The 26,597-nt window shown below is 45.0% G+C and overlaps 1 protein-coding gene across 1 annotated transcript in view; it reads left to right on the top strand.

Annotated features, from left to right (window-relative positions):
• Positions 1–490: 490 nt before the first annotated feature.
• The window catches only part of BRS3 (bombesin receptor subtype 3), a 65,262-nt gene continuing 39,155 nt past the window's right edge, over positions 491–26,597 (top strand). The window contains exon 1 of the mRNA XM_063935675.1: positions 491–1,101. Within this exon, the coding sequence (XP_063791745.1) occupies positions 674–1,101 (428 nt within the window). The 5' untranslated portion in view covers positions 491–673. The remainder of the gene's footprint in view (positions 1,102–26,597) is intronic.

Here is a 26,597-nt window from a genome sequence, read left to right as displayed (position 1 = left end):
CTTGTAGTGAGGGGGGGTTGAAGCTTGAAGATTGCTACTGCGCAGTCTCTACGATGGTCCTTTCATGGAGGCATCAAGTCTTTTACCAAGATGGCTGTTGCTTGGTCGTGTGGTAAATTACCTTAATATTATTATTATAAAAAAAAGGAGCATCTCTAATACAGTAGATTATCCTTTTGTCTCCTGTCGTTAACCTTCATACTTCATAAAACAATAAAATATGCTTAAATGAATCACAGTCAAATTAATATTTTATCGAAACGCTTTATCTTATCTCTTTTAGCTACATATTTAAAGCTAGAAGTTACCATTTTAATACAATGTGATGCTGCATCAAAGAAAATGTTTTTTTTTTATCTTTGTCATAGTCAATGAGAAGAAGTGATTGAACTGGCAGCAATAGGAACAGAACCCATTTTCCCAGGATTCCTGAGTGTAAATTCTGTATTAATTTACAGCGCCTCCCACACTTCTCACAGCAGATTGTGAGCACTTTTACAACCACTCTTTGAAACTGATGGGTGCTGGACGACGTTCCTTGGTTCAGAGGGAGTATGTACATATTTGAATGTACCAAGTAAAGCTGAGATACTAAATGTGTGCAATAGTGTCTACAGTTATGCAGCTCATCAATTCCACATAACACAGGAGGAAAAAAAAGAAGATAGAAAATATGTCTGCAAATCTTCCTTCACTTAACCAGACATTGTCGTCTGCCGCAAATGGCACTGCTCGTTTGATATACTGGAATGGAAGTGGTACTTTCTACCGAGAAGATGACGATTTGTCCCTTGGTTTAGAAATACTGGCAATAATCTCTGTCACATATGCTCTTATCATTTCAGTTGGTCTCCTTGGGAACACAATACTTATCAAAGTATTTTTCAAGATTAAGTCGATGCAGACAGTTCCCAATATTTTTATCACCAGCCTAGCTTTCGGAGACTTGCTTCTTCTCCTGACATGTGTTCCGGTAGATGCATCCCGCTATATGGTGGACACGTGGCTTTTTGGGAGAATGGGTTGCAAGGTTATATCTTTCATACAGCTCACTTCTGTTGGAGTGTCAGTATTTACCTTGACTGTCCTTAGTGCCGACAGGTACGTCTTACCTTCTCTTTATTATCATTATCTTTGTATTATTACTAAACCATGATACTGATTGTGTAACGTATCTTTAACTATTTGTATGAAATATAGTTGAAATGTAAATTCGGACACATTAGGATAGAGTCTAGAAACATAGATTAGAAAAGTAGGTTTTATAATTGCAAAATTTGTTCTGTATATATATGACCATGTTTTCAGTCAGTAATACTATATATATATATATATATATATATAGTATTACTGACTAAAAACATGCACCTATTTGAACCTATGCACCTTTTGACCATGTTGACCATATGCATGTCGCCCAATTTGTGTCGACCTATTGCCTGTCAACCTTTTAACTGTCGACTTATCATCTGTATACTTTCCGGGAGTTGGAATAAAAGATGATATCGAAAAGACACCATTTATACAGGCTTACATTCCTGGAGCAGATATTTTTTAACTGAATATTACTGAAACCTGTAATTATATAGGACGAGAACACACAAATAAAGTCTATGAAAGGCAGGGTTAATGCTATAGACAATCTGAAGCTTGGATTTGACTACAATGCAGTCATTATCCTTAATGTATAATGCATAACTAATGTAAATGGGCTATACAATTAACTGTACATTGATTTGTACAATTACAAATACAGTAAATTAATCATCTTGTTTATGAATGTTTATGTCTGTTGCCATCGGGCTGTAAATACAGCTATATAATAAATACATTTATAATTTAAAAAAAAAATATTCAACACAATGGAATTTTTTTCATGATATATTTGCCTTATTTATAGTTTCATATTTTATGTATATTGTTAAATTGGGAAAAATGCTAACCAGTAAACTGAAAGAAGCATCATAAATAAATATATATATATATATATATATATATATATATATATACACGTGTGTGTGTATGCGTATGTGATTTCTGTTTAAACAGTGGCAAAAATACTAACCAGTAAACTGAAATAAGCATTTTTTATATATATATATATATATATATACATACATACATATGTATGTGTGTGTATGCGTATGTGATTTCTGTTTAAACAGTGGCAAAAATACTAACCAGTAAACTGAAATAAGCATTATATATATATATATATATATATACACATACATACATATGTATGTGTGTGTATGCGTATGTTATTTCTGTTTAAACAGTGTGGTCACCTGCCGTGTTGCACCCCAAATCTAGGAATGGTGAGTGCCCTGGATTAGTGCTTTTTGTTTATTATATTAATTTTGGTATTCATATATTTGTGATTACATTTTCTCATGCACTCTGTTTTAACTTATTTATTATAGCTTATGTCAGGTGCTTTACAACAGGTGTGTTGGTAACTGCCTCACCTTTAAAAGCAAAGTCGTTGTGAGCTTTAGAGCAGGTAGCATACCTAAAGTTTGACACCGATGTGAGAGCTATTTTTATGGTAATTATATTGAATGATAGAGTAGGACCTACAGTAAAATGGGGTCCCTTGCTGGGAGCTGTAGGCAGTGGCGTAACTACTGACCCCGCAGCCCTCGCGGTGGCTTGGAGGTGCAGGGCTGCGGGGGGGGCGCCGCCACTGATTTAGCGCAGATTGACATGCGGACGAGCCGTCCGCATGTCAATCTGCTGTCTCCCTCCTTCCCTAGCCGCTGCTGTGAAGGAGGGACATGGAGGGAACAGCGCGCGCCTCTCCTGTGTCCCTCCTGCATCTCCGGCGTGTCTATTGAATGAAGTGCCGGTTCGTGAGCTCTGATTGGCTCACGAACTGGCACTTCATTTAACAGGAGGGACCCAGGAGAGGCGCGCGCTGTGCCCTCCGTGTCCCTCCTTCAAAAAACAGCGGGGGAGTGGGGGTGAGCTGTACCTGGCACTGGGGGAGGGGGAGCATATTTGGCACTTGGGGGGCATATGTGGCACTGAGGGGGCATATGTGACACTGGGGGGGTATATGTGTACCTGGCACTTGGGGGGGGGGGGCATATTTGGCATTGGGTGCATGTGTGTACCTGGCACTGTGGGGAAATATCTGGCACTGGGGGCATATGTGGCACTGGGAATACAGCCCTAGCAACAAGCATTACCCCCTAGCAACGAGCATGACACCCAGTGCATGAAACCCTTGGCAACGAGCATGACACCCAGTGCATGAAACCCCTGGCAACGAGCATGACACCCAGTGCATGAAACCCCTGGCAACGAGCATGACACCCTGAGCATGAAATACCCTGGCACCGTGCATGGAACCAAGAGCATGAAACCCCTGGCAACGAGCATGACACCCAGTGCATGAAACCCCTGGCAACGAGCATAACACCCTGAGCATGAAAACCCCTGGCACCGTGCATGGAACCAAGAGCATGAAACCCCTGGCAACGAGCAGGTAATTTAAAAGTAATTAGAAGCCTTACTGTAGAACTTAATGTGTAATGGGCATTGCGGTGTGTGGCATAATGTATCACGCAGTGACGTGCGGTAGGGTGAGGCAGAGCCTTTCCTGTCATACTTGCGTTTGTACCAGAGTTTTGATTGTATAAAGTATATGAAAAATATAAAGAATATGTTTGAAATATCTTCTTTGCATTATTCTAATAATTTTTATAGCCAAAACTCTGGAGTAAAAAGTCTATGGCAGGTGAGGCAGTGCCTCACCTGGCTAACTTTTCTGCACATCTCTGATCAAAACTCACCAAATTTCCAGGAGTTTATACTGCTGCACCTGTGTATAATGCCCAGATGTACACTTTGGCTCATATAGTGCATGTAAATCTGGCTCTGGTGTTAGCCAGTGCCTCCTGAGCTATTTAGCTCACTGCACGTCCTTGGACTATCACGGACATTGAGGTGTGTGTCATAATGTGTCACAGGCATTACGGTATGTGGCATACTATATCACGGGCATTGTGGTATGTGGTATAATGTTTCAGGGGCATTGCAGTGTGGCATAATGTATAACGGGCATTGCGGTGTGTGGCATAGGGTATAACGGCCATTTCGGTATGTGTCACAGGCATTACGGTGTGGTATACTATATCACGGGCATTGTGGCATGTGGTATAATGTCTCAGGGTCATTGCAGTGTGTGGCATAATGTATCACGGACATTGCGGTGTGTGTCATAATGTGTCAGGCATTACGGTGTGTGGTATACTATATCACGGGCATTGTGGTATGTGGTATAATGTCTCAGGGTCATTGCGGTGTGTGTCATAATGTGACACAGGCATTGTATGTGCTATAATGTATCAGAGGCATTGCAGTGTGTAGCATAATGTATAACGGGCACTGCGATTCCTGTCATAATGTGTCACAGGAATTACGGTGTGTGGCATAATGTGTCGGGGGCATTATGGTGTGTGCATATTGTGTCATGTGCATTATTGTGTGTGGCATAATGTCTAAGGGCCATTGCAGTATGTGGCATAATGTATACTGGGCATTACTATAAGGAGGAAAAATGACAAATAATGTAAGGGGCATGAATCAGGATTATTTTTCTTTCCTGTGGTGGCCAACGTCTGGGCGTGCAGGTTGCAAAACTGGGGTATAAGGTAGTCTTTTCCTGCATGTCATGCCCCTTCATGTGAAGATATGCCCATTTCAACAAAGCCACTTTTTTGCGGCGCGCGCCGGTTCATCCCTATACTAGTGACAATTATGGGGGGTGGGGGGGGGGGGGGGCGACGGAGAATTTCTTGGCTTGGGGGAGAAAAATTTCTAGTTACGCCACTGGCTGTAGGCTTTACTGCATTGATAAATACATTAAACTCAACTGTTTATTATTGTTAGTTAATATAGTGAGTGATAGCCTCTGTGATTTCTGTTTAAACAATGTGGACACACACCGTGTTGCACCCCAAATCTAGGGATGGTGAGTGCTGCGGATTTGTGTGTGTATGTATGTATATATATATATATATATATATATATATATTTATCCACAGAAAAGAGATGTGTACAGGTGCGCTGGTGATTAGTTAGTCTCAGTCCACAGGTATAAGCACAACACTGGGCTGTATCACCAGAGTATATTCACAATGCAGCAGTTCTCCACATAAAGCTCTGACTCTCAAGAGCAAAGTATCTGGAAATAGCAAAAGAAGGAGAATGCGCTCATAGTGCAAATCAATTTAATTCATAAACCACATATATGCACAGGATAGGTCAAATGAATAGCAGTGGACTCGTACCCTGATGGCCCACTCTGTGGGCTGTGTATCACATGAAAAGTAAAACCACAAGGCAAAAGCTGCAGCCCGCTGCACCTGGATCTGGGACCACGCACCGCACCAGCTTCAGTGACCGATCCGTCAGGACACCTGTACCGGGTGAAGTCGGGGATGACAGCTCATGTGGAACAAGAAGCGCCTGGTAAGCCCCACCTCAATGCATTTCGTAATCACTTCGTCAGGAGGTTGGCTTACCAGACGTCAGCACGAGCTTTATATAGCAGTCACATATCAATAATGGTACCATTAATTGTGAATTACCATCAGCCGCTCTAATTCTCAGCAGCAACAGCCTCACTTAGAAGTGCTAGACAGCACTCATTAATACAATCTGATAAAAAACATCAGTAAATAGACGGCTAATTTCATAAAAACTACGCTAAAGCTACAAGACTGGTGGCTCTTCAGCGACAATTTTCAAAGCTAATAAGCACACACAATTTAGCACAATACATAAATACAGAATACAAATAGACTTATTTAAAAGTGCAATAAAAAAATTATTAATGCTTAATTAATACTCTTCTGTTTTTTCATTTTGCTTTTTGTTAATTGCTAAAAATAAACTACAGGTTGAGTGTCACATATCCAAATATTCCGAAATACGGAGTATTCCGAAATACAGACTTTTTTGAGTGAGAGTGAGATAGTGAATCCTTTGTTTTCTGATGGCTCACTGTACACAAACTTTGTTTAATGCACAGTTATTAAAAATATTGTATTAAATGACCTTCAGGCTGTGTGTATATGGTGTATATGAAACATAAATTAATTGTGTGAATGTTCACACACTTTGTTTAATGCACAAAGTTATTAAAAATAATGGCTAAAATGACCGTCAGGCTTTGTGTATAAGGTGTATATGTAACATAAATGCATTCTGTGCTTAGACTTGGGTCCCATCACCATGATATCTCATTATTGTATGCAATTATTCCAAAATACGGAAAAATCCGATATCCAAAATTCTTCTGGCCCCAAGCATTTTGGATAAGGGATACTCAACCTGTATTAACACTTGTATTTTTTTTAAGTATTTTTAATTTGCAGCATTTTTTCCACACCTGCTTAAAACCTTGCACGTTATATATATATATATATATATATATATATGTATAAATATATATATATATATATATATACTGTATATATACACACACATGTTTATATATATATAATTCAGTGATGTGCGTTGGGGTGGGGCAGATGAGGCAGAGCCTTTCCTGTCATACTAACGTTTGTGCCAGAGTTTTGACTGCATAAAGTGTGTGAAAAATACAAAGAATATGTTAAAAATATCTTCTTTGCATTATTCTAATCATTTTTATAGCCAAATCTCTGAAGTAAAAAGTCTATGGCAGGTGAGACAGTGCCTAACCTGCTTATCTTTTCTGCCCATCTCTTATCAAAACCCACTAAATGTTCAGGAGTTTATACTGTTGTACCTGTGTATAATGCCCACATGAACCATTTGGCTCATATATTGTGTGTAAATCAAATCGTGGTATTATTAACCAGTGCCTCCTGAGAAATTTACGCCACCGCACATCCCTGATATATATATATATATATATATATATACACACACACACACACACACACTGTATATATATATATATATATATATATATATGTGTATGTGTATATATATATATATATATATACCAACTAGGACAAATGAGGCGGCACTCAGAGTCTTCAAACAAGTGAAAAATTGTAAGCACCATTACAATTTTTCACTTGTTTGAAGACTCTGAGTGCCGCCTCATTTGTCCTAGTTGGTATCCATCTGGTATTTATACCTGGAGGAGGGCACCGGAGCATAGAACTGGCTATATATATATATATATATGGCAAACAAAAATGAGAATAGGCGTCTCCTAGTGCAATTTTTCATATATATTATAACCTCCACCTTTGGTATCACCCCAGTGAATTCAAGGTGTACCGTGAATGGTGGAATTCCAACCACCTATTTGAATGGCACAGTATCACGACTTCAACGTATGATAGGAATAGTTTTCATCAATGTTATCCTGGTGGTGCTTCTCCCCGGTTATTACCTCACACAGAAAAGATAAAAGCAGAAAGGACTGATAGTGCAATATGTTTTTATAAAAAAATATACATTTATTCAAAACTGATCCTAATAATAAAATAGTTGCCCGTACAATATAAAGATAAAAGACAGCTTATCTGTCAATAGTCGTCCATACGAATAAACACTCAGCGCGTTTCATCCGATGCCCACGGCTTGGACTTCCTCAGGAGTGTAATGGTGTAAGCTGCATGGACACGTATTTAGAGATGAGCGGGTTCGGTTTCTCTGAATCCGAACCCGCCGAACTTCAGCTTTTTTTACACGGGGCCGAGCAGGCTCGGATCCTCCCGCCTTGCTCGGTTAACCCGAGCGCGCCCGAACGTCATCATCCCGCTGTCGGATTCTCGCGAGGCTCGGATTCTATTGCGAGACTCGGATTCTATATAAGGAGCCGCGCGTCGCCGCCATTTTTCACACGTGCATTGAGATTGATAGGGAGAGGACGTGGCTGGCGTCCTCTCCGTTTAGAGTGACTAATAGTACTAGAGAGAGAGAGACACAAATTTTGGGGAGCATAATATAGGAGGAGTACTACTTGCTGCTGATAGTGTGACCAGTGGCAGTGACCAGTGCCACCAGTTTAATGAATCCGTTCTCTGCCTGAAAAAAAACGATACACAGTGTGACAAGGTCACACATACCATATCTGTGCTCAGCCCAGTGTGCTGCATCATATACTGTATATCATTATCTGACTGCTGAGTGCTCACTGCTCACACAGCTTAATTGTGGGGGAGACTGGGGAGCAGTTATAGCAGGAGTACATATTTTAAGTACAGTGCACACTTTTGCTGCCAGAGTGCCACTGCCAGTGTGACTGACCAGTGACCACTGACCACCAGTATTGTGATTGTCTGCTGACCACCAGTATATTGTGATTGTCTGCCTGAAAAAGTTAAACACTCGTCGTGTGGTGTTTTTATAAACGCATTCTGCAGACAGTGTCCAGCAGGTCCGTCATTACATAATATATACCTGTCCGGCTGCAGTACTAGTGTGATATATATATATATTTTAATTTTATCTCATTATCATCCAGTCTATATTAGCAGCAGACACAGTACGGTAGTCCACGGCTGTAGCTACCTCTGTGTCGGCAGTCGCTCGTCCATCCATAATTGTATACCACCTACCCGTGGTTTATTTATTTTTTTCTATCTTCTTGATACTAGTAGCTTACTTTAGGAGTCTGCAGTGCTGAGTCTGACAGACAGTGTCCAGCAGGTCCGTCATTACATAATATATACCTGTCCGGCTGCAGTACTAGTGTGATATATATATATATATATTTTTTAATTTTATCTCATTATCATCCAGTCTATATTAGCAGCAGACACAGTACGGTAGTCCACGGCTGTAGCTACCTCTGTGTCGGCAGTCGCTCGTCCATCCATAATTGTATACCACCTACCCGTGGTTTATTTATTTTTTCTATCTTCTTGATACTAGTAGCTTACTTTAGGAGTCTGCAGTGCTGACAGATAGTGTCCAGCAGGTCCGTCATTACATAATATAATATACCTGTCCGGCTGCAGTACTAGTGTGATATATATATATTTTAATTTTATCTCATTATCATCCAGTCTATATTAGCAGCAGACACAGTACGGTAGTCCACGGCTGTAGCTACCTCTGTGTCGGCAGTCGCTCGTCCATCCATAATTGTATACCACCTACCCGTGGTTTATTTATTTTTTCTATCTTCTTGATACTAGTAGCTTACTTTAGGAGTCTGCAGTGCTGACAGACAGTGTCCAGCAGGTCCGTCATTACATAATATATACCTGTCCGGCTGCAGTACTAGTGTGATATATATATATTTTAATTTTATCTCATTATCATCCAGTCTATATTAGCAGCAGACACAGTACGGTAGTCCACGGCTGTAGCTACCTCTGTGTCGGCAGTCGCTCGTCCATCCATAATTGTTTACCACCTACCCGTGGTTTATTATTTTTTTCTATCTTCTTGATACTAGTAGCTTACTTTAGGAGTCTGCAGTGCTGAGTCTGACAGACAGTGTCCAGCAGGTCCGTCATTACATAATATATACCTGTCCGGCTGCAGTACTAGTGTGATATATATATATATATATATATATATATATATTTTAATTTTATCTCATTATCATCCAGTCTATATTAGCAGCAGACACAGTACGGTAGTCCATGTCTGTAGCTACCTCTGTGTCGGCAGTCGCTCGTCCATCCATAAGTATACTAGTATCCATCCATCTCCATTGTTTACCTGAGGTGCCTTTTAGTTGTGCCTATTAAAATATGGAGAACAAAAATGTTGAGGTTCCAAAATTAGGGAAAGATCAAGATCGACTTCCACCTCGTGCTGAAGCTGCTGCCACTAGTCATGGCCGAGACGATGAAATGCCAGCAACGTCGTCTGCCAAGGCCGATGCCCAATGTCATAGTACAGAGCATGTAAAATCCAAAACACCAAATATCAGTAAAAAAAGGACTCAAAAATCTAAAATAAAATTGTCGGAGGAGAAGCGTAAACTTGCCAATATGCCATTTACCACACGGAGTGGCAAGGAACGGCTGAGGCCCTGGCCTATGTTCATGGCTAGTGGTTCAGCTTCACATGAGGATGGAAGCACTCAGCCTCTCGCTAGAAAAATGAAAAGACTCAAGCTGGCAAAAGCACCGCAAAGAACTGTGCGTTCTTCGAAATCCCAAATCTACAAGGAGAGTCCAATTGTGTCGGTTGCGATGCCTGACCTTCCCAACACTGGACGTGAAGAGCATGCGCCTTCCACCATTTGCACGCCCCCTGCAAGTGCTGGAAGGAGCACCCGCAGTCCAGTTCCTGATAGTCAGATTGAAGATGTCAGTGTTGAAGTACACCAGGATGAGGAGGATATGGGTGTTGCTGGCGCTGGGGAGGAAATTGACAAGGAGGATTCTGATGGTGAGGTGGTTTGTTTAAGTCAGGCACCCGGGGAGACACCTGTTGTCCGTGGGAGGAATATGGCCGTTGACATGCCTGGTGAAAATACCAAAAAAATCAGCTCTTCGGTGTGGAAGTATTTCAACAGAAATGCGGACAACATTTGTCAAGCCGTGTGTTGCCTTTGTCAAGCTGTAATAAGTAGGGGTAAGGACGTTAACCACCTCGGAACATCCTCCCTTATACGTCACCTGCAGCGCATTCATAATAAGTCAGTGACAAGTTCAAAAACTTTGGGCGACAGCGGAAGCAGTCCACTGACCAGTAAATCCCTTCCTCTTGTAACCAAGCTCACGCAAACCACCCCACCAACTCCCTCAGTGTCAATTTCCTCCTTCCCCAGGAATGCCAATAGTCCTGCAGGCCATGTCACTGGCAATTCTGACGAGTCCTCTCCTGCCTGGGATTCCTCCGATGCATCCTTGCTTGTAACGCCTACTGCTGCTGGCGCTGCTGTTGTTGCTGCTGGGAGTCGATGGTCATCCCAGAGGGGAAGTCGTAAGCCCACTTTTACTACTTCCACCAAGCAATTGACTGTCCAACAGTCCTTTGCGAGGAAGATGAAATATCACAGCAGTCATCCTGTTGCAAAGCGGATAACTGAGGCCTTGACAACTATGTTGGTGTTAGACGTGCGTCCGGTATCCGCCGTTAGTTCACAGGGAACTAGACAATTTCTTGAGGTAGTGTGCCCCCGTTACCAAATACCATCTAGGTTCCACTTCTCTAGGCAGGCGATACCGAGAATGTACACGGACGTCAGAAAAAGACTCACCAGTGTCCTAAAAAATGCAGTTGTACCCAATGTCCACTTAACCACGGACATGTGGACAAGTGGAGCAGGGCAGGGTCAGGACTATATGACTGTGACAGCCCACTGGGTAGATGTATGGACTCCCGCCGCAAGAACAGCAGCGGCGGCACCAGTAGCAGCATCTCGCAAATGCCAACTCTTTCCTAGGCAGGCTACGCTTTGTATCACTGGTTTCCAGAATACGCACACAGCTGAAAACCTCTTACGGCAACTGAGGAAGATCATCGCGGAATGGCTTACCCCAATTGGACTCTCCTGTGGATTTGTGGCATCGGACAACGCCAGCAATATTGTGTGTGCATTAAATATGGGCAAATTCCAGCACGTCCCATGTTTTGCACATACCTTGAATTTGGTGGTGCAGAATTTTTTAAAAAACGACAGGGGCGTGCAAGAGATGCTGTCGGTGGCCAGAAGAATTGCGGGCCACTTTCGGCGTACAGGCACCACGTACAGAAGACTGGAGCAACACCAAAAACGCCTGAACCTGCCCTGCCATCATCTGAAGCAAGAAGTGGTAACGAGGTGGAATTCAACCCTATATATGCTTCAGAGGTTGCAGGAGCAGCAAAAGGCCATTCAAGCCTATACAATTCAGCACAATATAGGAGGTGGAATGCACCTGTCTCAAGCGCAGTGGAGAATGATTTCAACGTTGTGCAAGGTTCTGCTGCCCTTTGAACTTGCCACACGTGAAGTCAGTTCAGACACTGCCAGCCTGAGTCAGGTCATTCCCCTCATCAGGCTTTTGCAGAAGAAGCTGGAGACATTGAAGGAGGAGCTAACACGGAGCGATTCCGCTAGGCATGTGGGACTTGTGGATGGAGCCCTTAATTCGCTTAACAAGGATTCACGGGTGGTCAATCTGTTGAAATCAGATCACTACATTTTGGCCACCGTGCTCGATCCTAGATTTAAAACCTACCTTGGATCTCTCTTTCCGGCAGACACAAGTCTGCTGGGGTTCAAAGACCTGCTGGTGAGAAAATTGTCAAGTCAAGCGGAACGCGACCCGTCAACATCTCCTCCTTCACATTCTCCCGCAACTGGGGGTGCGAGGAAAAGGCTCAGAATTCCGAGCCCACCCGCTGGCGGTGATGCAGGGCAGTCTGGAGCGACTGCTGATGCTGACATCTGGTCCGGACTGAAGGACCTGACAACGATTACGGACATGTCGTCTACTGTCGTCTATCTTTTTTTCCGGCAGACACAAGTCTGCAAAGGTTCAAAGACCTGCTGGTGAGAAAATTGTCAAGTCAAGCGAAACGTGACCCGTCAACATCTCCTCCTTCACATTCTCCCGCAACTTGGGGTGCGAGGAAAAGGCTAAGAATTCCGAGCCACCCGCTGGCGGTGATGCAGGGCAGTCTGGAGCGAGTGCTGACATCTGGTCCGGACTGAAGGACCTGACAACGATTACGGACATGTCGTCTACTGTCACTGCATATGATTCTCTCCCCATTGAAAGAATGGTGAAGGATTATATGAGTGCCCGCATCCAAGTAGGCACGTCAGACAGTCCGTACTTATACTGGCAGGAAAAAGAGGCAATTTGGAGGCCCTTGCACAAACTGGCTTTATTCTACCTAAATTGCCCTCCCACAAGTGTGTACTCCGAAAGAGTGTTTAGTGCCGCCGCTCACCTTGTCAGCAATCGGCGTACGAGGTTACTTCCAGAAAATGTGGAGAAGATGATGTTCATTAAAATGAATTATAATCAATTCCTCCGTGGAGACATTGACCAGCAGCAATTGCCTCCACAAAGTACACAGGGAGCTGAGATGGTGGATTCCAGTGGGGACGAATTGATAATCTGTGAGGAGGGGGATGTACACGGTGATATATCGGAGGATGATGATGAGGTGGACATCTTGCCTCTGTAGAGCCAGTTTGTGCAAGGAGAGATTAATTGCTTCTTTTTTGGTGGGGGTCCAAACCAACCCGTCATTTCAGTCACAGTCGTGTGGCAGACCATGTCACTGAAATGATGGGTTGGTTAAAGTGTGCATGTCCTGTTTATACAACATAAGGGTGGGTGGGAGGGCCCAAGGACAATTCCATCTTGCACCTCTTTTTTCTTTCATTTTTCTTTGCGTCATGTGCTGTTTGGGGAGTGTTTTTTGGAAGGGCCATCCTGCGTGACACTGCAGTGCCACTCCTAGATGGGCCAGGTGTTTGTGTCGGCCACTAGGGTCGCTTATCTTACTCACACAGCTACCTCATTGCGCCTCTTTTTTTCTTTGCGTCATGTGCTGTTTGGGGAGTGTTTTTTGGAAGGGCCATCCTGCGTGACACTGCAGTGCCACTCCTAGATGGGCCAGGTGTTTGTGTCGGCCACTAGGGTCGCTTAGCTTACTCACACAGCTACCTCATTGCGCCTCTTTTTTTCTTTGCGTCATGTGCTGTTTGGGGAGTGTTTTTTGGAAGGGCCATCCTGCGTGACACTGCAGTGCCACTCCTAGATGGGCCAGGTGTTTGTGTCGGCCACTAGGGTCGCTTAGCTTACTCACACAGCTACCTCATTGCGCCTCTTTTTTTCTTTACGTCATGTGCTGTTTGGGGAGTGTTTTTTGGAAGGGCCATCCTGCGTGACACTGCAGTGCCACTCCTAGATGGGCCAGGTGTTTGTGTCGGCCACTAAGGGTCGCTTATCTTACTCACACAGCTACCTCATTGCGCCTCTTTTTTTCTTTGCGTCATGTGCTGTTTGGGGAGTGTTTTTTGGAAGGGTTATCCTGCGTGACACTGCAGTGCCACTCCTAGATGGGCCCGGTGTTTGTGTCGGCCACTAGGGTCGCTTATCTTACTCACACAGCTACCTCATTGCGCCTCTTTTTTTCTTTGCGTCATGTGCTGTTTGGGGAGTGTTTTTTGGAAGGGCCATCCTGCGTGACACTGCAGTGCCACTCCTAGATGGGCCAGGTGTTTGTGTCGGCCACTAGGGTCGCTTAGCTTACTCACACAGCTACCTCATTGCGCCTCTTTTTTTCTTTGCATCATGTGCTGTTTGGGGAGTGTTTTTTGGAAGGGCCATCCTGCGTGACACTGCAGTGCCACTCCTAGATGGGCCAGGTGTTTGTGTCGGCCACTAGGGTCGCTTAGCTTACTCACACAGCTACCTCATTGCGCCTCTTTTTTTCTTTGCGTCATGTGCTGTTTGGGGAGTGTTTTTTGGAAGGGCCATCCTGCGTGACACTGCAGTGCCACTCCTAGATGGGCCAGGTGTTTGTGTCGGCCACTAGGGTCGCTTAGCTTACTCACACAGCTACCTCGGTGCAAATTTTAGTACTAAAAATAATATTGTGAGGTGTGAGGTATTCAGAATAGACTGAAAATGAGTGGAAATTATGGCAGAAGCAGAACGGCTGCCTTAGCCTGCACTGTATCTTCAGTTGTATGTAAACATGGACGCTACCACACTTATATAAGAATAAATATTTTAGTTTAATAAAGGGTCATAAATTCGTGGATTCCGGGCGGAAGTGACGTCACTTCCGGATAACCGGACTTAGCTATCAATTTCTTGTCTAATAGAATAATTGACATGGGTATAAATACTAGAGATGTGCACTTGAAATTTTTCGGGTTTTGTGTTTTGGTTTTGGGTTCGGTTCCGCGGCCGTGTTTTGGGTTCGAACGCGTTTTGGCAAAACCTCACCGAATTTTTTTTGTCGGATTCGGGTGTGTTTTGGATTCGGGTGTTTTTTTCAAAAAACCCTAAAAAACAGCTTAAATCATAGAATTTGGGGGTCATTTTGATCCCATAGTATTATTAACCTCAATAACCATAATTTCCACTCATTTTCAGTCTATTCTGAACACCTCACACCTCACAATATTATTTTTAGTCCTAAAATTTGCACCGAGGTCGCTGGATGGCTAAGCTAAGCGACACAAGTGGCCGACACAAACACCTGGCCCATCTAGGAGTGGCACTGCAGTGTCAGGCAGGATGGCACTTCAAAAAAATAGTCCCCAAACAGCACATGATGCAAAGAAAAAAAGAGGCGCAATGAGGTAGCTGTGTGACGACTAAGCTAAGCGACCCTAGTGGCCGACACAAACACCTGGCCCATCTAGGAGTGGCACTGCAGTGTCAGACAGGATGGCACTTAAAAAAATAGTCCCCAAACAGCACAAGATGCAAAGAAAAAAAGAGCTGCACCAAAGTCGTTGTGTGACTAAGCTAAGCGACCCAAGTGGCCGACACAAACACCTGGCCCATCTAGGAGTGGCACTGCAGTGTCACGCAGGATGGCCCTTCCAAAAAATAGTCCCCAAACAGCACATGACGCAAAGAAAAAAAGAGGCGCAATGAGGTAGCTGTGTGACGACTAAGCTAAGCGACCCTAGTGGCCGACACAAACACCTGGCCCATCTAGGAGTGGCACTGCAGTGTCACGCAGGATGGCCCTTCCAAAAAATACTCCCCAAACAGCACATGACGCAAAGAAAAAAAGAGGCGCAATGAGGTAGCTGTGTGACGACTAAGCTAAGCGACCCTAGTGGCCGACACAAACACCTGGCCCATCTAGGAGTGGCACTGCAGTGTCACGCAGGATGGCCCTTCCAAAAAATACTCCCCAAACAGCACATGACGCAAAGAAAAAAGAGGCGCAATGAGGTAGCTGTGTGACGACTAAGCTAAGCGACCCTAGTGGCCGACACAAACACCTGGCCCATCTAGGAGTGGCACTTTAGTGTCAGACAGGATGGCACTTAAAAAAATAGTCCCCAGACAGCACATGATGCAAAGAAAAAAAGAGCTGCACCAAAGTCGTTGTGTGACTAAGCTAAGCGACCCAAGTGGCCGACACAAACACCTGGCCCATCTAGGAGTGGCACTGCAGCGTCACGCAGGATGGCCCTTCCAAAAAATAGTCCCCAAACAGCACATGACGCAAAGAAAAATGAAAGAAAAAAGAGGTGCAAGATGGTATTGTCCTTGGGCCCTCCCACCCACCCTTATGTTGTAAAAACAGGACATGCACACTTTAACGAACCCATCATTTCAGCGACAGGGTCTGCCACATGACTGTGACTGAAATGACTGGTTGGTTTGGGCCCCCACCAAAAAAGAAGCAATCAATCTCTCCTTGCACAAACTGGCTCTACAGAGGCAAGATGTCCACCTCATCATCATCGTCCGATTCATCACCCCTTTCACTGTGTACATCCCCCTCCTTACAGATTATTAATTCGTCCCCACTGGAATCCACCATCTCAGGTCCCCGTGTACTTTCTGGAGGCAATTGCTGCTGGTGAATGTCTCCATGGAGGAATTGATTATAATTCCTTTTAATGAACATCATCTTCTCCACATTTTCTGGAAGTAACCTCGTACGCCGATTGCTGACAAGGTGAGCGGCGGCACTAAACACTCTTTCGGAGTACACACTGGAGGGAGGGCAACTTAGGTAGAATAAAGCCAGTTTGTGCAAGGGCCTCCAAATTGCCTCTTTTTCCTGCCAGTATACGTACGGACTGTCTGACGTGCCTACTTGGATGCGGTCACTCATATAATCCTCCACCATTCTTTCAATGGTGAGAGAATCATATGCAGTGACAGTAGACGACATGTCAGTAATCGTTGGCAGGTCCTTCAGTCCGGACCAGATATCAGCATCAGCAGTCGCTCCAGACTGCCCTGCATCACCGCCAGCGGGTGGGCTCGGAATTCGTAGCCTTTTCCTCGCACCCCCAGTTGCGGGAGAATGTGAAGGAGGAGATGTTGACGGGTCGCGTTCCGCTTGACTTGACAATTTTCTCACCAGCAGTTCTTTGAACCTCTGCAGACTTGTGTCTGCCGGAAAGAGAGATCCAACGTAGGTTTTAAATCTAGGATCGAGCACGGTGGCCAAAATGTAGTGCTCTGATTTCAACAGATTGACCACCCGTGAATCCTGGTTAAGCGAATGAAGGGCTCCATCCACAAGTCCCACATGCCCAGCGGAATCGCTCTGTTTTAGCTCCTCCTTCAATGCCTCCAGCTTCTTCTGCAAAAGCCTGATGAGGGGAATGACCTGACTCAGGCTGGCAGTGTCTGAACTGACTTCACATGTGGCAAGTTCAAAAGGTTGCAGAACCTTGCACAACGTTGAAATCATTCTCCACTGCGCTTGAGACAGGTGCATTCCACCTCCTTTGCCTATATCGTGGCCAGATGTATAGGCTTGAATGGCCTTTTGCTGCTCCTCCATCCTCTGAAGCATATAGAGGGTTGAATTCCACCTCGTTACCACCTCTTGCTTCAGATGATGGCAGGGCAGGTTCAGGTGTTTTTGGTGGTGCTCCAGTCTACTGTACGCGGTGCCTGTACGCCGAAAGTGGCCCGCAATTCTTCTGGCCACCGACAGCATCTCTTGCACGCCCCTGTCGTTTTTTAAAATAATTCTGCACCACCAAATTCAAGGTATGTGCAAAACATGGGACGTGCTGGAATTTGCCCAGATGTAATGCACGCACAATATTGCTGGCGTTGTCCGATGCCACAAATCCCCAGGAGAGTCCAATTGGGGTAAGCCATTCTGCGATGATCTTCCTCAGTTGCCGTAAGAGGTTTTCAGCTGTGTGCGTATTCTGGAAAGCGGTGATACAAAGCGTAGCCTGCCTAGGAACGAGTTGGCGTTTGCGAGATGCTGCTACTGGTGCCGCCGCTGCTGTTCTTGCAGCGGGAGGCAATACATCTACCCAGTGGGCTGTCACAGTCATGTAGTCCTGAGTCTGCCCTGCTCCACTTGTCCACATGTCCGTGGTTAAGTGGACATTGGGTACAACTGCATTTTTTAGGACACCGGTGAGTCTTTTTTTACGTACGTGTACATTCTCGGTATCGCCTGCCTAGAGAAGTGTAACCTAGATGGTATTTGGTAACGGGGGCACACTACCTCAAGCAATTGTCTAGTTCCCTGTGAACTAACGGCAGATACTGGACGCACGTCTAATACCAACATAGTTGTCAAGGCCTCAGTTATCCGCTTTGCTACAGGATGACTGCTGTGATATTTCATCTTCCTCGCAAAGGACTGTTGGACAGTCAATTGCTTACTGGAAGTAGTACAAGTGGTCTTCCGACTTCCCCTCTGGGATGACGATCGACTCCCAGCAGCAACAACAGCAGCGCCAGCAGCAGTAGGCGTTACACTCAAGGATGCATCGGAGGAATCCCAGGCAGGAGAGGACTCGTCAGACTTGCCAGTGACATGGCCTGCAGGACTATTGGCTTTCCTGGGTAAGGAGGAAATTGACACTGAGGGAGTTGGTGGTGTGGTTTGCGCGAGCTTGGTTACAAGAGGAAGGGATTTACTGGTCAGTGGACTGCTTCCGCTGTCGCCCAAAGTTTTTGAACTTGTCACTGACTTATTATGAATGCGCTGCAGGTGACGTATAAGGGAGGATGTTCCGAGGTGGTTAACGTCCTTACCCCTACTTATTACAGCTTGACAAAGGCAACACACGGCTTGACACCAGTTGTCCGCGTTTCTGTTGAAATAATTCCACACTGAAGAGCTGATTTTTTTTGTATTTTGACCAGGCATGTCAATGGCCATATTCCTCCCACGGACAACAGGTGTCTCCCCGGGTGCCTGACTTAAACAAACCACCTCACCATCAGAATCCTCCTTGTCAATTTCCTCCCCAGCGCCAGCAACACCCATATCCTCATCCTGGTGTACTTCAACAGTGACATCTTCAATTTGACTATCAGGAACTGGACTGCGGGTGCTCCTTCCAGCACTTGCAGGGGGCGTGCAAATGGTGGAAGGCGCAAGCTCTTCCCGTCCAGTGTTGGGAAGGTCAGGCATCGCAACCGACACAATTGGACTCTCCTTTAGGATTTCGAAGAACGCATAGTTCTTTGCTGTGCTTTTGCCGCAAGTCTTTTCTTTTTTCTAGCGAGAGGATGAGTGCTTCCATCCTCATGTGAAGCTGAACCACTAGCCATGAACATAGGCCAGGGCCTCAGCCGTTCCTTGCCACTCCATGTCGTAAATGCCATATTGGGAAGTTTACGCTTCTCCTCAGACGCTTTTAATTTTGATTTTTGGGTCATTTTTTTACTGATCTATTTTGTTTTGAATTTTACATGCTCTGTACTATGACATTGGGCATCGGCCTTGGCAGACGACGTTGATGGCATTTCATCGTCTCGGCCATGACTAGTGGCAGCAGCTTCAGCACGAGGTGGAAGTGGATCTTGATCTTTCCATATTTTTTTAACCTCCACATTTTTGTTCTCCATATTTTTATGCGCACAACTAAAAGCCACCACAGGTATACAATGTAGATGGATGGATAGTATAGTATTATATTACTTATGGAGGACGAGTGCACTGACGACACAGAGGTAGGTACAGCCGTGGCCTACCGTACTGCTTATATATATAATATACTGTATATGACGGACCTGGTGGACACTGTCAGCAGACTGATAAACTAGTATGAAGAAAAAAAAAACACCACAGGTAGGTATACAATAATGTAGATGGATGGATAGTAAGTATAGTATTATATTACTTATGGACGACGAGTGCACTGACGACACAGAGGTAGGTACAGCCGTGGCCTACCGTACTGCTTATATATATAATATACTGTATATAACGGACCTGGTGGACACTGTCAGCAGACTGCTAAACTAGTATGAAGAAAGAAAAAAACACCACAGGTAGGTATACAATACAATGTAGATGGATGGATAGTAAGTATAGTATTATATTACTTATGGACGACGAGTGCACTGACGACACAGAGGTAGGTACAGCCGTGGCCTACCGTACTGCTTATATATATAATATACTGTATATATATCGGACCTGGTGGACACTGTCAGCAGACTGCTAAACTAGTATGAAGAAAAAAAAAACCACCACAGGTAGGTATACAATAATGTAGATGGATGGATAGTAAGTATAGTATTATATTACTTATGGATGACGAGTGCACTGACGACACAGAGGTAGGTACAGCCGTGGCCTACCGTACTGCTTATATATATAATATACTGTATATAACGGACCTGGTGGACACTGTCAGCAGACTGCTAAACTAGTATGAAGAAAAAAAAACCCACCACAGGTAGGTATACAATACAATGTAGATGGATGGATAGTAAGTATAGTATTATATTACTTATGGACGACGAGTGCACTGCCGTGGCCTACCGTACTGCTTATATATATATAATATACTGTATATAACGGACCTGGTGGACACTGTCAGCAGACTGCTAAACTAGTATGAAGAAAAAAAAAACCACCACAGGTAGGTATACAATACAATGTAGATGGATGGATAGTAAGTATAGTATTATATTACTTATGGACGACGAGTGCACTGACGACACAGAGGTAGGTACAGCCGTGGCCTACCGTACTGCTTATATATATAATATACTGTATATAACGGACCTGGTGGACACTGTCAGCAGACTGCTAAACTAGTATGAAGGAAAAAAAAACCACCACAGGTAGGTATACAATAATGTAGATGGATGGATAGTAAGTATAGTATTATATTACTTATGGACGACGAGTGCACTGACGACACAGAGGTAGGTACAGCCGTGGCCTACCGTACTGCTTATATATATAATATACTGTATATAACGGACCTGGTGGACACTGTCAGCAGACTGCTAAACTAGTATGAAGAAAGAAAAAAACACCACAGGTAGGTATACAATACAATGTAGATGGATGGATAGTAAGTATAGTATTATATTACTTATGGACGACGAGTGCACTGACGACACAGAGGTAGGTGCAGCCGTGGCCTACCGTACTGCTTATATATATAATATACTGTATATAACGGACCTGGTGGACACTGTCAGCAGACTGCTAAACTAGTATGAAGGGGGAAAAAAACCACCACAGGAGTGTTTTTCAGGCAGACAAACGTATACTGGACTGGTGGTCACTGTCAGCAAAACTGTGCACTGTACTCCTGCTATAACTGCTCCCCAGTCCCCACAATTAGGCAGTGTGAGCAGTGCACTCAGCACAGATATATCATGCAGCAGTGCAGCACACTGAGCACAGATATGGTGGAGCGTTTTTTTTAAGGCAGAGAAACAAAGGATTAAACTAACTCACTGGTGGTAAACACTGCACTGTACTCCCTAACAGCTGCTCCCCGTCCCCAATCCTCCCCACATAACTAAGTCACTCAGTTTACTCTGTTCTTTTCTAATATAACGGAGAGGACGCCAGCCACGTCCTCTCCCTATCAATCTCAATGCACGTGTGAAAATGGCGGCGATGCGCGGCTCCTTATATAGAATCCGAATCTCGCGAGAATCCGACAGCGGGATGATGACGTTCGGGCGCGCTCGGGTTAACCAAGCAAGGCGGGAGGATCCGAGTCGCTCGGACCCGTGTAAAAAAAAGGTGAAGTTCGGGCGGGTCGGATCCCGAGGATCCGAACCCGCTCATCACTAATATATATATATATATATATATATATATATATATACAGGAGAAAGAAGAGGCGGCACTCGGAGACATGTTATTCAAATAAACAATGTATTCAGTGCAGTCAGACTGCAGTGAATACATCGGTATTTGAATCACAAGTCTCTGATTGCCGTCTCTTTCTCCTGTACAATACAAGGGACGTGGTCCCGGGGAGGGCACCGGAGCAAGTTACACCCTGCAGGGGATGCCTGGAGTGCTGGTGTCACAGTGGATATATATTAGTGATGTGCACCGGACATTTTTCGGGATTTGTGTTTTGGTTTAGGAGTCTGTTCCGCGTCCGAATCCAAAACACGGTTTTGGCAAAACCTCCCTGAAAATTTTTTGTCGGATTCGGGTGTGTTTTGGATTCGGTTTTTAAAAAATAAAAAACCCTCAAAAACAGCTTAAATCATACAATTTGGGGGTCATTTTGATCCCATAGTATTATTAACCTCAATAACCATAATTTCCACTCATTTTCAGTCTATTCTGAACACCTCACACCTTACAATATTATTTTTAGTCCTAAAATTTGCACCGAGGTCGCTGGATGGCTAAGCTAAGCGACACAAGTGGCCGACACAAACACCTGGCCCATCTAGGAGTGGCACTGCAGTGTCAGGCAGGATAGCACTTCACAAAAATTGTCCCCAAACAGCACATGATGCAAAGAAAAAAGAGGTGCAGTGAGGTAGCTGTGTGACTAAGCTAAGCGACCCAAGTGGCCGACACAAACACCTGGACCATCTAGGAATGGCACTGCAGTGTCAGACAGGATGGCACTTCAAAAAAATAGTCCCCAAACAGCACATGATGCAAAGAAAAAAAGAGGCGCACCAAGGTCGCTGTGTGACTAAGCTAAGTGACACAAGTGGCCGACACAAACACCTGGCCCATCTAGGAGTGGCACTGCAGTGTCAGACAGGATGGCACTTCAAAAAAATAGTCACCAAACAGCACATGATGCAAAGAAAAAAAAGAGGCGCAATGAGGTAGCTGTGTGACTAAGCTAAGCGACCCAAGTGGCCGACACAAACACCTGGCCCATCTAGGAGTGGCACTGCAGTGTCAGACAGGATGGCAGATTAAAAAAATTGTCCCCAAACAGCACATGATGCAAAGAAAAAAAGAGGCGCAATGAGGTAGCTGTGTGACTAAGCTAAGCGACCCAAGTGGCCGACACAAACACCTGGCCCATCTAGGAGTGGCACTGCAGTGTCAGACAGGATGGCAGATTAAAAAAATTGTCCCCAAACAGCACATGATGCAAAGAAAAAAAGAGGCGCAATGAGGTAGCTGTGTGACTAAGCTAAGCGACCCAAGTGGCCGACACAAACACCTGGCCCATCTAGGAGTGGCACTGCAGTGTCAGGCAGGATGGCACTTCAAAAAAATTGTCCCCAAACAGCACATGATGCAAAGAAAAATGAAAGAAAAAAGAGGTGCAAGATGGAATTGTCCTTGGGCCCTCCCACCCACCCTTATGTTGTATAAACAGGACATGCACACTTTAACAAACCCATCATTTCAGCGACAGGGTCTGCCACACGACTGTGGATTGAAATGATTGGTTGGTTTGGGCCCCCACCAAAAAAAGAAGCAATCAATCTCTCCTTGCACAAACTGGCTCTACAGAGGCAAGATGTCCACCTCATCATCATCCTCCGATTCCTCACCCCTTTCACTGTGTACATCCCCCTTCTCACAGATTATTAATTCGTCCCCACTGGAATCCACCATCTCAGGTCCCTGTGTACTTTCTGGAGGCAATTGCTGCTGGTGAATGTCTCCACGGAGGAATTGATTATAATTCATTTTGATGAACATCATCTTCTCCACATTTTCTGGAAGTAACCTCGTATGCCGATTGCTGACAAGGTGAGCAGCTGCACTAAACACTCTTTCGGAGTACACACTGGAGGGAGGGCAACTTAGGTAGAATAAAGCCAGTTTGTGCAAGGGCCTCCAAATTGCCTCTTTTTCCTGCCAGTATACATACGGACTGTCTGACGTGCCTACTTGGATGCGGTCACTCATATAATCCTCCACCATTCTTTCAATGGTGACAGAATCATATGCAGTGACAGTAGACGACATGTCAGTAATCATTGGCAGGTCCTTCAGTCCGGACCAGATGTCAGCACTCGCTCCAGACTGCCCTGCATCACCGCCAGCGGGTGGCTCGGAATTCTTAGCCTTTTCCTCGCACCCCAAGTTGCGGGAGAATGTGAAGGAGGAGATGTTGACGGGTCACGTTTCGCTTGACTTGACAATTTTCTCACCAGCAGGTCTTTGAACCTTTGCAGACTTGTGTCTGCCGGAAAAAAAGATACAACGTAGGTTTTAAATCTAGGATCGAGCACGGTGGCCAAAATGTAGTGCTCTGATTTCAACAGATTGACCACCCGTGAATCCTGGTTAAGCGAATGAAGGGCTCCATCCACAAGTCCCACATGCCTAGCGGAATCGCTCTGTTTTAGCTCCTCCTTCAATGTCTCCAGCTTCTTCTGCAAAAGCCTGATGAGGGGAATGACCTGACTCAGGCTGGCAGTGTCTGAACTGACTTCACGTGTGGCAAGTTCAAAGGGTTGCAGAACCTTGCACAACGTTGAAATCATTCTCCACTGCGCTTGAGTCAGGTGCATTCCCCCTCCTTTGCCTATATCGTGGGTAGATGTATAGGCTTGAATGGCCTTTTGCTGCTCCTCCATCCTCTGAAGCATATAGAGGGTTGAATTCCACCTCGTTACCACCTCTTGCTTCAGATGATGGCAGGGCAGGTTCAGGAATGTTTGGTGGTGCTCCAGTCTTCTGTACGCGGTGGCTGAATGCCGAAAGTGGCCCGCAATTCTTCGGGCCACCGACAGCATCTCTTGCACGCCCCTGACGTTTTTTAAATCTGCACCACCAAATTCAATGTATGTGCAAAACATGGGACGTGCTGGAATTTGCCCAGATGTAATGCACGCACAATATTGGTGGCATTGTCTGATGTCACAAATCCCCAGGAGAGTCCAATTGGGGTAAGCCATTCTGCGATGATGTTCCTCAGTTTCCGTAAGAGGTTGTCAGCTGTGTGCCTCTTCTGGAAAGCGGTGATACAAAGCGTAGCCTGCCTAGGAACGAGTTGGCGTTTGCGAGATGCTGCTACTGGTGCCGCCGCTGCTGTTCTTGCTGCGGGAGGCAATACATCTACCCAGTCACAGTCATATAGTCCTGAGTCTGCCCTGCTCCACTTGTCCACATGTCCGTGGTTAAGTGGACATTGGGTACAACTGCATTTTTAGGACACTGGTGACTCTTTTTCTGAGGTCGGTGTACATTTTCGGTATCGCCTGCCTAGAGAAATGGAACCTAGATGGTATTTGGTACCGGGGACACAGTACCTCAATCAAGTCTCTAGTTGCCTCTGAATTAACGGTGGATACAGGTACCACGTTTCTCACCGCCCAGGCTGCCAAGGCCTGAGTTATCCGCTTTGCAGCAGGATGACTGCTGTGATATTTTATCTTCCTCGCAAAGGACTGTTGGACAGTCAATTGCTTACTGGAAGTAGTACAAGTGGCCTTCCGACTTCCCCTCTGGGATGACGATCGACTCCCAGCAGCAACAACAACAGCAGTGCCAGCAGCAGTAGGCGTTACACTCAAGGATGCATCGGAGGAATCCCAGGCAGGAGAGGACTCGTCAGACTTGCCAGTGACATGGCCTGCAGGACTATTGGCTTTCCTGTGTAAGGAGGAAATTGACACTGAGGGAGTTGGTGGTGTGGTTTGCAGGAGCTTGGTTACAAGAGGAAGGGATTTAGTTGTCAGTGGACTCCTTCCGCTGTCACCCAAAGTTTTTGAACTTGTCACTGACTTCTGATGAATGCGGTCCAGGTGACGTATAAGGGAGGATGTTCCTAGGTGGTTAACGTTCTTACCCCTACTTATTACAGCTTGACAAAGGCAACACACGGCTTGACACCTGTTGTCCGCATTTGTGTTGAAATAATTCCAGACCGAAGAGCTGATTTTTTTTGTATTTTGACCAGGCATGTCAATGGCCATATTCGTCCCACGGACAACAGGTGTCTCCCCGGGTGCCTGACTTAAACAAACTACGTCACCATCAGAATCCTCCTTGTCAATTTCCTCCCCAGCGCCAGCAACACCCATATCCTCATCCTGGTGTACTTCAACAGTGACATCTTCAATTTGACTATCAGGAACTGGACTGCGGGTGCTCCTTCCAGCATTTGCAGGGGGCGTGCAAATGGTGGAAGGCGCAAACTCTTCCCGTCCAGTGTTGGGAAGGTCAGGCATCGCAACCGACACAATTGGACTCTCCTTGGGGATTTGTGATTTAGAAGAACGCACATTTCTTTGCTGTGCTTTTGCCAGCTTAAGTCTTTTCATTTTTCTAGCGAGAGGATGAGTGCTTCCATCCTCATGTGAATCTGAACCACTAGCCATGAACATAGGCCAGGGCCTCAGCCGTTCCTTACCACTCCGTGTCATAAATGGCATATTGGCAAGTTTACGCTTCTCCTCAGACGCTTTCAATTTAGATTTTTGGGTCATTTTACTGAACTTTTGTTTTTTGCATTTTACATGCTCTCTACTATGACATTGGGCATCGGTCTTGGCAGACGACGTTGATGGCATTTCATCGTCTCGGCCATGACTAGTGGCAGCAGCTTCAGCACGAGGTGGATGTGGATCTTGATCTTTCCCTATTTTAACCTCCACATTTTTGTTCTCCATTTTTTAATGTGTGGAATTATATGCCAGTATCAATAGCAATGGCCTACTACTATATATACTGCGCACAACTGAAATGCACCACAGGTATGGATGGATAGTATACTTGACGACACAGAGGTAGGTACAGCAGTGGCCTACTGTACCGTACTGCTATATATTATATACTGGTGGTCA

This window comes from Pseudophryne corroboree, chromosome 8, assembly GCF_028390025.1.
Source record: "Pseudophryne corroboree isolate aPseCor3 chromosome 8, aPseCor3.hap2, whole genome shotgun sequence".
NCBI lineage: Eukaryota > Metazoa > Chordata > Amphibia > Anura > Myobatrachidae > Pseudophryne > Pseudophryne corroboree.
Note: the sequence above shows the minus strand (reverse complement) of the source record. Positions and strands in the feature narration are given on the sequence as shown.